The sequence below is a fragment of the Brienomyrus brachyistius genome, chromosome 1, assembly GCF_023856365.1.
Source record: "Brienomyrus brachyistius isolate T26 chromosome 1, BBRACH_0.4, whole genome shotgun sequence".
In the NCBI taxonomy this organism is placed as follows: Eukaryota; Metazoa; Chordata; class Actinopteri; order Osteoglossiformes; family Mormyridae; genus Brienomyrus; species Brienomyrus brachyistius.
The window spans coordinates 27,505,907-27,521,572 of record NC_064533.1 but is presented as its reverse complement, the minus strand read 5'-3'; the positions used below and the strand labels follow the sequence as shown (position 1 = coordinate 27,521,572).

General features: G+C 38.7%; 2 protein-coding genes across 2 annotated transcripts; both read right to left on the bottom strand.

Annotated features, from left to right (window-relative positions):
* Positions 1–842: 842 nt before the first annotated feature.
* Positions 843–3,228, bottom strand: LOC125742316 (aquaporin-1-like). Its single transcript, XM_049014225.1, has 4 exons — positions 2,863–3,228; positions 2,138–2,299; positions 1,834–1,914; positions 843–1,242 (listed from the first exon to the last, which is right to left on the bottom strand). Exons 1-4 carry the CDS (start codon positions 3,226–3,228, stop codon positions 1,063–1,065), a joined length of 789 nt encoding a protein of 262 aa, XP_048870182.1. The 3' UTR covers positions 843–1,062.
* Positions 3,229–3,819: 591 nt separating this feature from the next.
* On the bottom strand, positions 3,820–15,166 carry mindy4 (MINDY lysine 48 deubiquitinase 4). The gene is made up of 18 exons (XM_048988776.1): positions 14,994–15,166; positions 14,365–14,484; positions 14,029–14,219; positions 13,264–13,528; positions 12,865–13,175; positions 12,687–12,748; positions 12,276–12,385; positions 12,049–12,165; positions 9,833–9,921; positions 9,507–9,608; positions 9,067–9,130; positions 8,363–8,428; positions 8,075–8,142; positions 7,574–7,637; positions 6,239–6,400; positions 5,396–5,576; positions 4,677–4,755; positions 3,820–4,332 (listed from the first exon to the last, which is right to left on the bottom strand). Exons 1-18 carry the CDS (start codon positions 15,051–15,053, stop codon positions 4,284–4,286), a joined length of 2,160 nt encoding a protein of 719 aa, XP_048844733.1. The 5' UTR covers positions 15,054–15,166; the 3' UTR covers positions 3,820–4,283.
* Positions 15,167–15,666: the final 500 nt, after the last annotated feature.

Sequence of the window (15,666 nt, the reverse complement as noted above, 5' to 3'; positions counted from 1 at the left end):
ATCAAACGTCCACAAGCAGCCCAGAGAAAACACGGTTTCTTAAGGGAAATCAGTCTAAGTTGCCGTAATGTGTGTTTCACGAACATTAGTATTAAGTGTTAAGCCTGATTCTTTGTCATTCTTTGCTGGTTTGATTTATCCAAGCTACTCATTTACTGAGAGCACCTGTGATGCAATAATACATCTATGTAATAAGTTTTGGATGGCAAAGGATTTGGTGGGCCCTACTGTCTCGAGATGATAACCTTGATGAGGAACAATGTCTGTTTGCATGTACCTTATGTTTTTCCTTATTATATTTCAAACTGATTAAGGGTGTTTGATTGCATTTCATTGTATTTCAAATCAGTTATTCAAGTGGCATCATTTCATCATTTCATTGTACACAATATACACTTCATATGTCCTTGTATAACACAAGCGGTGAATTAGAAACCGGAACAGATCACAGAGACATTTTTTTTCAAGTAAAATATACCATAACGCAAGAATGTTGTTTCCCAAAGTATAATACATTAACACATACTGTGTACTGACAGAAACCAATAAGAAATCTGCAGGTCATAAAGAAATTTACTGTGTAACATAGAAATTGAATTATTCCTTATTTTTAGCAACCAAAGTATTTTCAGTAACAAATTATCCACTGAGGGCACTAATCCTGAAGCTATACATTACATAATGAAAACTTTAAAAGCAACCTTAAAAGAAAAAGAAAAAAAAAAATATATATATATATATATATATATATATATATATATATATATATATATATATATATATATATATATATATATATATATATATAAAAAACATACTGCTAAGTCATTTATTTGTCTTAAACCAGTTCACTGTTGTTTACTGTTGTGTGTGATTATGTGATTAGGCTTCTGTGCCCATTATTGGAAGGTTGCTGGTTTGAATCCCATCCTCAGCTGAATAGACACGTTTCCGTTGGGCCCTTCAGCAAGGCCCTTAACCCCCCAATTCCAAAGCACATAATGAAACATGACTACCACGTGATGCTAATACATAAATTATAATACGGCACTTAACGATATTTCAGACCTTGGTTGGCACTTCAATTTCAGCCCTTTTTTCTGGCTTGCTGATGCTGCACTCCCCTCCTCGGCCACTGAACAGAACCGTCACACGGTCAGACAAATGTTGTTTGGGGCATAGGACAAGGTCATAAACGAGGGCAGCCATCACACCTCCACACAGAGGCCCCACCCAGTACACCTGAGACCAGAACAGCATGGCTGGGTTTAAACAGGCCGCAACGAATAGCTAGCACACATTTACAATGCAGGATAACTGGTGCACTGCATAATTAAAACAGAAGGTCAAAGTGACTGCAAATAAGCAGGAACTGATGATAGCTACTCACTGTTAGATTATGTCTTTTGAGAGATTCGGTACATTGTCAAGGATATGTTACATGATACATAATGCCAGTAGTTTCAGTTATTTTTGGTACCCAAAAGAGATGAACCACACATAACGGGACCTGTACTTGCAAAGGGGTCATATCATTCATGGATATATTCTTCGTATTTTTAACCAAAATGGCCATTGTACCATAAACTAGAGTGTAAATGTATCACTGCCCAATTCCTACTCAATTTGAGTTTGTAAGTTTGTAAGAGCCAACATTAAACATCAGTAAGCTCTAATGTGACATTCACAGAAATGTAACATACAGCGTGTTGTTATATATATGCACTAGTTTGTTAACGATCCTTTATTGAAGGGAAAAAGTGACCAATATGGGGTCGAATATCTGAATTATGTGTTTCTTTGTTTTTTTTATTTATGGAAAATGTCACCTACCCAGTGGTTTTCAAAGTTGCCCGTAACAACAGCTGGGCCAAAGGAGCGAGCAGGATTTATCCCACAACCTGTGTAGCTGACCTGGGGAAAGAGCGAAACAGGAAGGTCACAACCTCAGCTACAGTACCTGCCTGAAATAAGGTCATTGTGTAGATGTGCACTTGTGTTATGCTATGACCTACAGTGGATTGATTTTGCATTGTACTGATTGTTGGAAAATTAGACTGATGATGTAAGCTTGGTATAATATTTGGCCAATATCAACAAGCTAATATTACTCTCTGCTGGTTTATAACAGACGTACTGCAGCCAGGTGCCCGAGGCACACTGAAAAGCCGACCGCCAGCGGGGCCAAGCTCCTCGTGCCAGGCTGCCTCTTATCGGTAGTCGCTATGACACACAGGACCAGCTGGAAGGTGGCCAGTAGCTCAATGCCAATGCCTTGTATTGGGGTGATTCTGTTTAGCTGCAAAAAAAGAAAATAGTAAATTATTTACTAGGCTAGAATGGATTTTTTTTCTGATACTTGTTCTTGGTTTTCAGAGTACAGTGGTTATCACATTAGCACAGAGGAAACATGATTCCATTTGGGGCAGTGGCTGGCTTTGTGGGTTAGGCCTTGGCGCCCGTTTCCAGAAAGTTGCTGGTTCAAATCTCATGGGCAGCAGAGATCCAATCACATTGGGGCCCTTTGGTGAGGCACTTAACCCCAAAACTGCTCCTGGGCTGCTGTTTAAATGGCCTGTGCTCTAACCCCAAACCTTGCTCTCACCTGTATATGTGTGTCTCACAAGAAAACAAGATGAGAGATACGAAAACATATTTCATTTTAATCTGATGCAGATATGTATTTTGAAGATTAATATTAATATATTCTCATAGTGCCAACATGAAATGTCCTTTATGAGAGCCATTCAGTTTATAATGCATAAGAAATGTATAATTTAAGGTTCTAAATTGATACTTGGCTAAATCTTCTTACGAATAAAAATCTTCCATAAGAATAAAGAGGAAAGCTGCCATACTCACGGTGTTGACGCCCAGCCCACTGACGTTGCTCGGTTTAACTTCGCACACAAGGCCACTGGCCACGGTCGCCCCCAGCATCTGTGCCAGGATGTACATCGTGGCCCTCAGGATGCTAATCTGGCAGCTCGTTAGCAGCCCCAAGGTGACGGCTGGATTGAAGTGGGCGCCGCTCACATGGCCCAGGCTGTGACTTAAGGTTGCTATAGCCAGGCCGAAAGAGAAGGCCACCTTGACCTCCTGATCAGGACCATCTTTGTTTTGGTTTCCTACGGCAGCAGAGATGCTGAGGAACATGAACAGGGTCGTACCCAGCAGCTCGGCAAAGGCAGCCCTCCAGAACGTCTTACTCTTCAGCTCTTTACTCATGACTGTCCTTGGGAATTGCCTCCACTGTCTCTAATGAGTAATCCTCTCCAGGAGAATTTATATACCGAAGGGTGCGGTGGGGGGGGGGGGGGGGGGGGGGGAGGAGGGGGCGTATTAAAAAGGGAAAGAAGTAAAAACGCAGGGTATCATACTCATAAGTCACTGGACAGCACAACTTATATGGTAACTAATGATACTCAGGGCAGCCACTGACCTCTGCTTATGATGGGGTTTAAAGAGAAACTTAAATCATATGACTGACTGAATGACAGACTAACAGACAGACTGACAGACTGCAAAAACACATTTACACATTATAGGCAGTTTTTTTTTTTACATGTTTTCACAGGGCAACAGCACATAGAATGGGGATTTTCCGTTCATGGTCAATTAAAACGAAACAAAAAACTTTAGAACTTCTGTTCATGGCAGGATTTGAGATGAAATAAGTCTTGACTGGCCTGCAGAAATGACATTTATAATACACAGGTAGCCAAGACCAGGAACAAAGTCAACAAGATGCAGAAATTAGGATGAATCTCTCTGGTGGATAAAGGTACTGACTGAAAGTTTATATGAACCACAGAACAATTTTCATCAGAATTCAGTTGTTTTCTTTTTTTCTAAGGCAAACAATGAAGAAACATTTTACATTTATGAAATTAAGAAACCAACACATTGCAGCGCAGTTATGCATAAAAGAATCATTTCAATGGTTTTATTGTACAGCTGTTCAGTTGAAATTTAATCTAAACATAATAAATTTTATCAAATAGCACAGTAGTAATTTGTCCATGGAGCACAAGACCAGCACTTAGGACATCCCAAACGTAACAACCATGCTTAGAAATGCCAGTGGTCCTTAACAGCTTAGCTGCTATCTTGACAACAAACCATTTGGATAATGGGACACAAAGGGGCTGCATGGTAGTAGATTTCAGATGATTAGATTGAGGCAATTCCACTGCAAAAAATGGCAAAGCATAAACATAATTTAAGTCTTTAAAATTTTCCAATTACACCAATGGCAGCTTGGAGTTTAATTCGGCAGAAAATTATAGTATAGGTTCTGTCTCATTCCAGTCGACAATGGCATCTTTCCATCTAAGGGCAGAAAGAGTTTCTGGTTAAAATTCACCTTGTTCATCTTGTGGCAAAAAATAAATCTCTTAATCGTATAAATCAGCTGTTAGTATATACTTATAAAACAGTCAACTATCTTCAATAAACTGTGCTTGACCATTTTTTAAGTGATATCAGATTTTCTTGAATTACTGAGATCTTTAATGATCAACAAAGATATTTAGACTTTACTAAACCACAGTAACATATGCAAAGTCTCAAAGTCATGAAATGATAAAGTGTGAAAATGCCTGTGCTGCGAGTTAGTTAGGTTAGTAAGGAGCAGTCATTAAAAATGACGACAGAACAGGACTGGCTTTACTCACTTCGTCCTAATGCAGTGTTCCAGAGGTGGGATTAGATCCACGTCAGCATCTTCAGAGCCACTCTTGGGTGACCCTGTGACTAAAATTTACAGTACTGTTAATGTCACACACTTCAGAAGGAATAAGTTATTTATTTAAAAAAAAAAGATGACAATTAAGTACAGGATGCAATGTGATGAATTGAATGTACTGTAGACCTTATCTGTTGCCATGGTTGGATCATAACACACATTTAGGCAAAAGTAGACCATCAAAAACATATTTTGAGAAGGAAATTTAAGAAAAAGTCTTCAAACAATGGTCATCTAAAAGCATAACCTCCCACAGTTTCATGGCAGTTACAAGTTTCATGGTAGTGACATGATTGTCTTCACTCTGTCTTGCAAACATATATTTTGTCAAATGCAAGTCTAAATAAACCTGCACCTTTATTCATGCAAGTAGCTACCAATTATGGCAATTACCAGCAGACTGGTTGATTGTCTTGTCCCTTTATTTATTCAATTTCATAAAGACCACTTGCTGTGACTGGATTATTTTCTTATTCCTGAAAACCATTCCTTTGTGGCCTCATGATCTGGGTATCTGCCCTTAAAAAAATATTTTTTTTGCCCCATATCTTGTTCCAGCAGACTCATTCCAGTTAAGGATAAGCCAAAAATGAATATAAATCAATGTATAGTGCAGTTATTCAGAATAAAAACATAATTCATCCTTACAGATGGTAAGCCGGATTTCTTCCTGCTGATTAGCTAGGCCATCATAGTAATACAGATCAAACTTCCTCTCCATGGTCGGGTTAGTTAGCAGTTCCTTTCGTGTACAGAAAAGCACGCTGAAGTGGCTTTCGCTACATACCACCCAGATGGGGAATCTGGGAGTCTTCATGTAAGTCCCAACCTGTAGGAATGGTTAATCTGGTGGTAAAATCTGCAAGGAGTGCATTCCATTGTAAAGTGTTTTACAATGTCTTAACAATTTAACACTACTATACACTACAAGGAAGCAAAAGAACATTTAGTTCCTGGATATTTAATTGTCTTGCATTTACAAATAAGGGGAGCGTCAATGTTTACAAGACTACATAACATAAGAATATTCAACCAGCAGAAGACACTGCCTTTTAATTATATATTTTGAAAATATATAACTGTTAAATGAAAGTAGATTCTGGGTGATTCATCAGGACATTCATTAACAGCTAGATTTCATCAGGATGTTAGTGAAAATTGATTTTTGCATTTAATGGGTCACCACACTTTATACAATAGAAATCGATTATATAAACGAATAAACTCTCACAATGTCACCTGCACAAATCTGATGCCACATTCAGTGCATCATGGGACCTAAACCAAGACGACAGCCATCCTACATACTGTGTGCTCTCTTGATATGCATGTGGATTTTCCTTGATATATAATGCCCATATATTTGGTGATCAAATACATTCTTCTATACCAGCTAAAGAATGGGCTGCTAAGCAGAAGAGTAATTACACATATCTATGGTACCACTGCTGCAAATGCAGTTCTGGCATTTGCACTCGGCGCACTGCTTACCCTGCAGATGTTATGATGCTCGAACAAAGACAGAAACCCAATGTCACAAGGTTCTTTAATTCCCTTCAGAACGGTCGTGTTTCCATTACCGGAGTCAAGTTCGAAACTATCATCAAAAACGTTAGAAACGGCTTCTCCGCAAAGCAAGAGATTGACGAGCTCCTGTGAGAACAAACAATGCATAAAACATCGTTCTGTGTTCTTCATGCCAAAAGAGAAAATCGATAATACATTGTGCAGCTGCTTATAATCATTAAAAAGAGAAGAGTTACAAAACAAATATTAAAAAAAAAAAATCAATGTACTGATATTTTTAAAAATGGCAAATTCCACAAGCCACAGGTACCCTTCTGATGAGACACACAGAGAACAGCAGTTATGGTTTTTAGCACAGCTGCCTCATACCTCCAGAGCTGGGGGTTCAAATCCCATTTAATTTTTGAATGTGTGCACTGATGCCCTTCTGCGTGTGTTTCTCCTTAGTAAGGCAGGTTCCTCCCACAGCCCAATGACATGCAGTTATGCTAAATAGCATCTGTAACTCGCTTGTTGTGTGTGTCTGCATGTGACTAGCAATGCACCGGCAGAGTGTCCAGCGTACACCTCACACTCAAACAATCTGAGATTCTAGCTAAGGCCGATCTCAACATGAAGAAATATCACAGTAGTAATGACAGGACAAGTGTGTCAATTTGATGGAGTTTTTAAGCTCATTCCTTTCTAAATTATCACCTTCTGTGGATTTGAATCGATGGCCTTACAAGATTTTTAGGCTGACAGAGCCATGTTTTGGACTACGGGAAGGAAAGCTGAGTACTGGGAGATAAACCCAGGCAGATTCATGAATGTGAAAATGGCGCGTGCACACACAGCTCTGGGCAGAAATCCAATCCACCACTGTGCGGCAACAGTTCTAATCACTAAATAAAACAATGACTTATAAATATGAAATCAAATTATAATTTGAAATCTCACAGTCATCTTTACAAAAGTACCCAATGTATGGACATGCAGGCACGTAGCCACACAGTAAAATTACAGGTCTGAACCCCTGCCAATTTTTTTTTGCTCCCAACCAGACATGTAGCTAGGTATAAAATTAGAGAACACCTCTTGAAATTTGCCCCCCACCTCCAAATTCATTTCATTCTACAGGCATGTGTACATATGTGTGACAGCTGTGCAGTCAGAATATTTCCTGTGATGGTATTTCCTGTGATGGTAATTTGAAAAACCTGTCACAATCATTAGATAGCAGATTGTACGAGAGAGTTCTTGACTTCTGTACTACTCCTGTTAACCATTAATGCTACAAGTGTTTACATCGACACAAACCTGTGTACAGTAGCCATGAGCTCCGATGAGGGTGTTGGTCAGCATGTCAAAATCTGCTCTGACGCTAAAAACCAGACATGACACTCAGAATCCAGGCCAGGTAAGCATTTGCTCAGCAAAGGTTAAACAAACAAGCATTCGTGGTTTCCTGGCCAGCTCTGTATCTAAATATATCGCATATACTATTTAAAAAGGCATGGATGTGGGATAATTTTATAATACAGATTTGGGCAAAGGGAAATCATATAAAGCTCCTTTACAGTCTAGCAGAAAAGCTGTAGAATTGGAAACCATTACGTTTGCACATATTAAGACAAAATTCTTTCCACCGTTTCTATTCATAGGTGCTTACAATATATGACAGGATGCAAACCCCCGACGATGGGGAGCGTGAGGCAACAGCGCCACCCACTGAGCCGCTGTGCTCCCCCTAACATTTATCCAAAAAGGTGCAATTTTGGCAATTCTCAGCTCTATTAAAATATAAAACACTGTACTTACGTTTCAACAGATCTGGAAAGAATGGCCGATACAGTAAGCAAAACGCATCCATAGGGGCCAGACTCAAACTGAAAGAAAATCATTTTGCATTATTCAGTCATATAGTTATTTACAAATGCAGATAACAGTATTAGTACTAAACAGTCACAAAGATTCAGAAATAAAACTTACAGTAACAACTAGAGAGAAAGGCTTTATTAGATTATCATTCAATTCAGTCCCATAAAAATACAGAGTTGAAAAGATGAATATTTGTAAAAAGATAATAAATGTTCTTTTCTACTTCACCTGTTGTATGTGCTGATCCAGGAATAAGCTTAAGTCCTCAAAACTGTTTACATTAATAAATGTTATCTAAAGGAACATAAGAGACAAGCTATTGACAATCATCAGCAGATCGGAGCTCATTTATAACAAATAGTTAGTGACACTCTAAAAAAAAGTCTAAAACCCAGAGGAGTTACAGCAGAAAACAGTAGAGAAACATATCTATGATATCTATGGTAGTCCAAAGACATGATATAACTGATAGATAATTACAAGGGCCCAGTACAGAGAGCCCACTGTTTGTTGGAATTAATTAGTATTGTTTTGGCAAATAATTATGGGTGTAAAATAAAATAAGGTGTTGATTTCACTAATGCTTTTTAGTTCCCCACAAACTGGTCTCTACCATCAATACAGATAGCTGCATATTTCTATGTCATCTGACCTTTTTACACCAATCAATGCAATGAAATTCGAAGGCCATTAAGATTAGATCTTGCTTTATCTTAGTCCATGTTAAAGGCAACCTTTTAGTTAATAGACTGATTAATATGTACAATAATATATAGTTTACATTTAATCTGGGTAGCTAGCCAAGCAGGGTTGCTTTAATTCACACTGCATAAAAGTCAATTCAATGGGCATGAATGCGCGTAAGGTGGTCCTTAGCTAACTGGCTGGAGGAATCTGTGAAAACGTGAACAGGAAAGGTTAAATTACGCTACCATTTCCAAAACGCCCTCAGATTTATACTTTCCTGTGGGAATGAACTGGTTTCTTCCTGAAGATCTGTAATGGAGACAAGCACACGTTAATCATTTTAATAAGGCTAATATGATATTCTACTGTACATTTTTGTAGCACTAGCTAAAGATATCGTGGTTTCCATTTCAAATATTTTTTCTTTTCGAAAACATACTTCTACCTACTAAAACTCACCCCATACTAATAGAAATAAGAGTAATTTTATGAAATAAAACTATACTAAAATCTATATATTGCTTTTGTCTATTACATCATCTTAAAATTATTGGGAATTTTCTGCACAAAAAGTATGAATATTCATTTAATTATAGCTCCCGCATAGTTCAGTACCAGCATACAGTTACATTCATTACTTTTTTGACAGCGAATGTAACGGAAATTGCACATTCATGCCACATACATTGCAACAGTTGCTCTTTTCCCCTTCCCTGCTCTCCACAGGATTTCAGCTATAGCCAGAAGAAGACTCTTGCTACGGGCTGCACTGGAAGGATGCAGCCTCCTGTTGAAGGGAAATTCACATTGATATTTTAGCTCCACTTCACCTTTGTCTTCTAAACATGACATGACTAATCAAATATGCATCTCGGCTTAACAGGACACCTATTTTCTTTTTGGTAATGGACCAAAACATCACAACTGTTTATATGATGCTAAGGTTTCTAAGCCTGGATTGGGGTACATGCTCATTGAAATGCAGCAAACTCAGGAAAACCGCACACTTACTGATAGCCTACGTCATCTTTCGCGTCTTCAAACAAAAGCTTCTGCAGAACACAGGCCTGAATGGAAGCCAGCACTCCACAAGGACCACCCTGGAAAAGACACGTACTACAAGTGTTCCTTCACAGAACTGCAAGACTTCCAGCAATTTGCAGACCTGCTGAATTACTAACGTGGTTAAATTAAACAGAAAAGACAATTCTCTATACGTTATAATGGTAGCTTTTTTGTCATAATTCGAGGAAGTCCCGAGATACATGAGTGCGCTTAGTTTTCCTCACCGCTTGCATTAAAACTGAGGGAGACTGTTGTGACCTTCTTTGCATATTTTAATATATTTGGCAGCTCATCATTTGATCGCTTGTGTACACAATTATTAATAGCGGCTACGTACACAGCACCCCAGTGTAAATGCTGTGTGTCACTAGGTATGGTAAAGCCTTTCCAAAGGTCAGCTTCTCTACACCCATGCGTAAAGGCTGGTGAAGTTGAATCCTAAAATTACAGATTAAATAACTGTGAATTTTATGCACAACTGCTATACAACACTAAGCATATATACTAGCAATACACTGTACTATACCACAGCGCAACAAATTTGGCTGTCATAATTAATATTGGCTGGAATATTTCGACTAACGGCAACAGAATATATCCTCAGCCGGTAAGGCTTCTGCTATGGGCTGCATAAGAGCTGCAGTGTAACCTACTACAGATGAGTGTCTTAGAAAAACGGTGTGCTCCCTAAGCACAATAAACGATTAAAAATCATATATTTCGTTTGACCATGTTAGCTGCTACATTGTCTCTACCTCCATTCTTTGAAAGATCCATTTATCCATTTCACACGTTCACCCATCCATCTTATAACTACGTATCATGCTCAGGGTCCCCGGGATCCTTTGAACACAAAGCTGCAGATCCATTTAGACATTTGGAAAAATCTGTCAAAATTCTGCACTCAGATACTGCTGAAATGCTTATTTTTTAAGAGTCGTAAGTATGACAAACAATATACTAATATTCTCCCTTTAAGTATATACTTTACAATGTTAATGATATTAAATATTACATTATAATATATCATGTTATCATGCAGTAAGTATATTATAAAAACGCTAGACTAGAAACACAGAATGGGCATGTACACTGACTGTCAGAAACATTAGGGGGCGCACTGCGTCCACTTTTGCTCTCAGAACACCATTAGTACATCAGGGACTGAGCTCAATGGCCCACACCATTTCCAGTGCCATCTGAGGATTTGCTGAGTTGGCTGGTATTGGATTCCTACACCCATTTCTATTTGTGAAGTATCAGCCATTAGCCTGGTGAAAAAATCCAGAAGGGTGCACAGCTAGCATGAAGAGAAGCGAATGATTTTCATATATCCTACAACATTTCAGTGCCACTCTGCTTTTATCAACCATTCTGATGCATGCCATGAAAACACACCACCCAACTACCACGAGCCTGACCAATGTTTCATATGGTTTGCTCTATACCGCATTCCTCCTGGCAACAAGCTGACGACAACAGAACAGGATTCATCACTAAAGGCAATCATTTTTCCCTACCTTAACTGGTCAAAAGTTACATTCTTCAACTCATTGTAACAATAGTTTGATGTTCTTCCTGCTTGATATACGGTATATCTCAGGCCTTAAAAATCATTCTTTAATCTATCTTCTCCCCCTTCATCTACAGTGACAGTGCAATTAAAATACTAAATCAATCAGGAATCAGAGCCTTCACCTGGACTCATTCGGGAACTGATTCAAGGAAAGGGCAAGCTTTTCTAAAAGTCGTGTTATGATATATGTATGCTAAAAACGCTAAATTTGAAAACACATCCTATCATATAGGTATTTACTTTTTTATTTTATAATTAGGCACTATGCACTAATATATCATTCAGACAGAAATGTAGTTGTAGGAAAAAGCAAGCATTAGCTAATAAAAATGATTTCCAAAAAGACATGACATAGTTTAACTTTATTTAAAGATAATGATCAGAAGTATTAAGAATTAAGATGGATGACTCTTCGTCCATTAACTTGAGCTCAGGGATAGAGCTGAAATAACGAAGCTTAAACATTTGCTGCGATACAACTAGATCACATCTAGAAAAATAAATCGTCACAGACTATACAAACATGGATGAAAGCAATGAAAAGTGAATATTAAAAAGGCATAACATTCTGAAATGAATGACTCACCTTTTTCTGTACAATCCCATATCTAAGATCAGGTAGATCTGAAAATATGAAACTCTGAGCTTTCCATTCTTCATTAAAACAGCTCATCTTAGAACCGAAGAGAAGCTCCTTTAAGGTCTATAGTGGATCAATAGACAAATGCACCATTGTTTATAAATACATGCGTGATCTATAGATGATAGGCCGTTTAACGTTATCCATTGACAATGTATAACCTCTACACTTACGATAGCCATTTTCTGGTCAATGGAATGCAAGTCAGCCTTTGTGCAAAGACCAGAAGAGACGACAGGACCAGTAGATAAATTGTGAAGGTCCTCTTCGCAATTAAAATCATCTGCAAAAGCACAGGACATCTAATCAAATCATGTGACAGTAATATGACATGATATTTTAGTATTTAAGATAAAGCATCTTTTGCAAAAATTGCAACAAACAACAGTTTACTTTCTACAAAGACTCATTTTATTGTTAACTGGCATTAATAGGTAATTGACAATAGATAAAATATTACTACTGAGTGTTTGACTAGTGATGGAATACAAGAATTATTCTAAGAGACTCTGTGTACACTGTGTTCACAAGGAAAAATGGAAAACTCCAAAACTGAAGAGAGGGAAAAAAAAATCATTGAATACCCAGCGTCATATCAGCTTGGAGATGAAGACTGGGTGCTTTGGAATTGGTAGCTGATTTTTTTCTTAAAAGAAAAGACAAAAGATTTCATTGCAGAATGCCACATTCCTAATTTCATCTATTTCTAATGATAAAACACTAGTTTTACTGCTATCCTGCAACATAAAACTGAAGACTTACTTTTTATTCTGGCGTCTGTTCACTTCTGGTCTGTCACTTCTGTCCCCGTTTTTGTCATCCATCTTTAATCTTTCAAAACTACCTCTGATGTCCATGTGGCCGCCCAGGAGAATGGAAGGTTTTACATTTTCTTGAACGCTTTCTTGCGTTTGACGTTCTGCTCCCAAAGGAAGCTGGCCAGGACGTTCCCTCCTTCCTGCACTGTTTGACTGAGCACTCAAGCTCATTATATCAAATCTGCTGCCTTCATCTTTTGCCCCAGCAACACTGGAACCACAGAACCTGCGAGTCTCTTTTTTTTTGTGACATTCCTATTGGGGGAGGGGGGTTCACTTAGATATGAGTTTACAAAACACGGACAAAAAGTGTTTCATACGTTACGGTTTTCAGGCCGCTTACCTGTGCGTAGCTGGCAGTTGGGCCTGCCATCATCCCACGCATTATGCGACTGGTTCTGCCTTTCCGCACGTCAGTGATGTCATTCTTTGAGGGTGCAGTCTTACAGCTAACATTGCAGCTTTCTTGACTAAATGGCACTGGGTGGTATATTTGGTCACTTTCTGGTGTGAAACTGGAGCCCAGGGAAGGATTTTGTTGCTTTGTGTTGCAAGTCTCCGATGTTTGACTTAAAGGGCCTTTATGTTGCCAGAGATTAGGATTATCCCTAAGCAGTATAAAAAGGAAGAAAAAAATCAATACCAATTCAAATTACATGCTGGCTTTTCTATCAGGGAAAATAACTGATTAAAATATCTCTATAAATTCACGCAACACTACATTAACATAATTAGAATGTTTAAACTATATATCGGGGGTCTCCAACTCCAGTCCTGCACATGTAGGGGTGTCTCCTCATTTCACACACCCGATTATACTTCTCTGCTAAATTTCTTCCAATTGAATCAGATGTGGTAGAACAGGCAGAGAATTAAGCTGTGCAGGGCGGGGGCTCTCCAGGACTGGACCTGGACACCGCTGCTATATACAACGATGTACAAAATAACTGAAATAACTATTTTAATTGTAGGTATCATATTCTTCATCTATAATCACTGACAAATAGTAAAATCAGGCACCTCTTGCTAATCAATCATGCAATACATTGTCTGAGCAGTGTCCCTCCCCCAGAGTTACGATGCTGTTTTATCGCTACGTTTATCTTACCCTGTTCTCTGTTTGTTTTTTTCATCGTCAGAAGCATCTTTCACTTTGCTGTGTGACATTACACTGGGGTTTGACTTTTTCAAAAACAGCTGTTCATCACTGCAGCAATTCACTGCAGAATTATCTCCACTCTTCCTGATGCATTCTTTCACAACAATCTCCAACATTGATTTTAGGGGAAATTCCTGCAACTGAAACATTAAAGAAAAAACAATAAGCCATCAAATAATGGTGCTGCCTTCCAATGAAACATACAGAACAACCACATAACAATATAATGGCACTGCATGTGCTCACAGATCAATGTACTTTATCATTATCCAATTTTGTTACTACCTTATTCTTCTTATAAAGGGCTTCAATGTGCAGAGTGTGACGAAGATCTCCCCTGTTATTTATACTTGAATCAGTCCGGGGAAATTCTTCATCCATGCAGGTTAGAGTCCTCTTCAGACCCTTCAAAAGCATCATGCATTCAAATCAACCTTCACCCTTGAACCTGACACCATTTTGTAAATTTCCTCTTTTGTGTCAACTAAGTAAACTAGTGGTAGTAATAATAATAATAATAATAATAATAATAATAACTTATTTTAAGCAAGAGATCAATGAAAATATCACTTTCCATGTAAAGTGATTCAGACAGTTACTGCATAAACATGAGTTTTACAAGAAACACTACATCTCTGCATGCTTGTCCAAATCCATACCAGATAAATACATATTAGTGAGAAATCTGCCTGTTTTATTTCCAAGCATATGCCAGAGGATAAGCTGACCAGCATCATTTTCTGCCTTTTCAGCATGTTGTCACCCGAAGTTAGCATGACCTGCATATAGTCCAAACACTAAAACAAGACTTTTTTTCGTATTACCAAGAGCCAAGTGTCCCCCCCCCCCCCCCCCCCCCCCCCGTCGAGAGAGCAGTTAGTTAGCATTTACTTCCCACACCATAGTGTCGTTACCTTCCGGCTGAGATACTCTCTTACTAAGGATGCTGCCACCTCCTCCACGACTTTGGTCATTTTAAAAGTTAATCAAAAAACTGAAATGCAGAATAGTTATCCAGCCGTGATATAGACATTACTAAACCCCCTCCGTCACTGGCCGGCAGAAAAGGTAGGATGTCCCGCCTTTCCTTGGTAAAACGCTTCCCAGGTCTTGGGGTATCCGACGGCAGCCACCGCCGTTTCCAGGGAAACACGACACCGTCCGCCCACGAAAGCCCGTGAACAATTTCATTGGTCCACATTACTGCCCGAAAAGAAATGAATGCTGTGATTGGATTGTTTTTCTAACAACGTAATTATGACGCCAATAAATATGTTTTTATGTGTCGTGGTACTGGGAGAGAGAAAAAAAGCACTGGGGAGATAAAAAGAATGGAAAATATCTTTGGGGAGAATGATACTGCCCGCATCCCATTGGGTGACACCAAGCTGGGATTGACAGCACGTGATTATACCGGCTTCCGCGTGTTGTAAGGCGTCATTTATCCTCTCACTGCATGTGACAGCGTCCTGAAATAACCAAGGCAAGCATCTTTGACAGCATTCATAAAAAATGAAAGCTATGCGCTCTTTATTATTTTCAAACCCCTCTGTATTCCTGACCGGCGCTGTTGTCATTTCTCCTGAC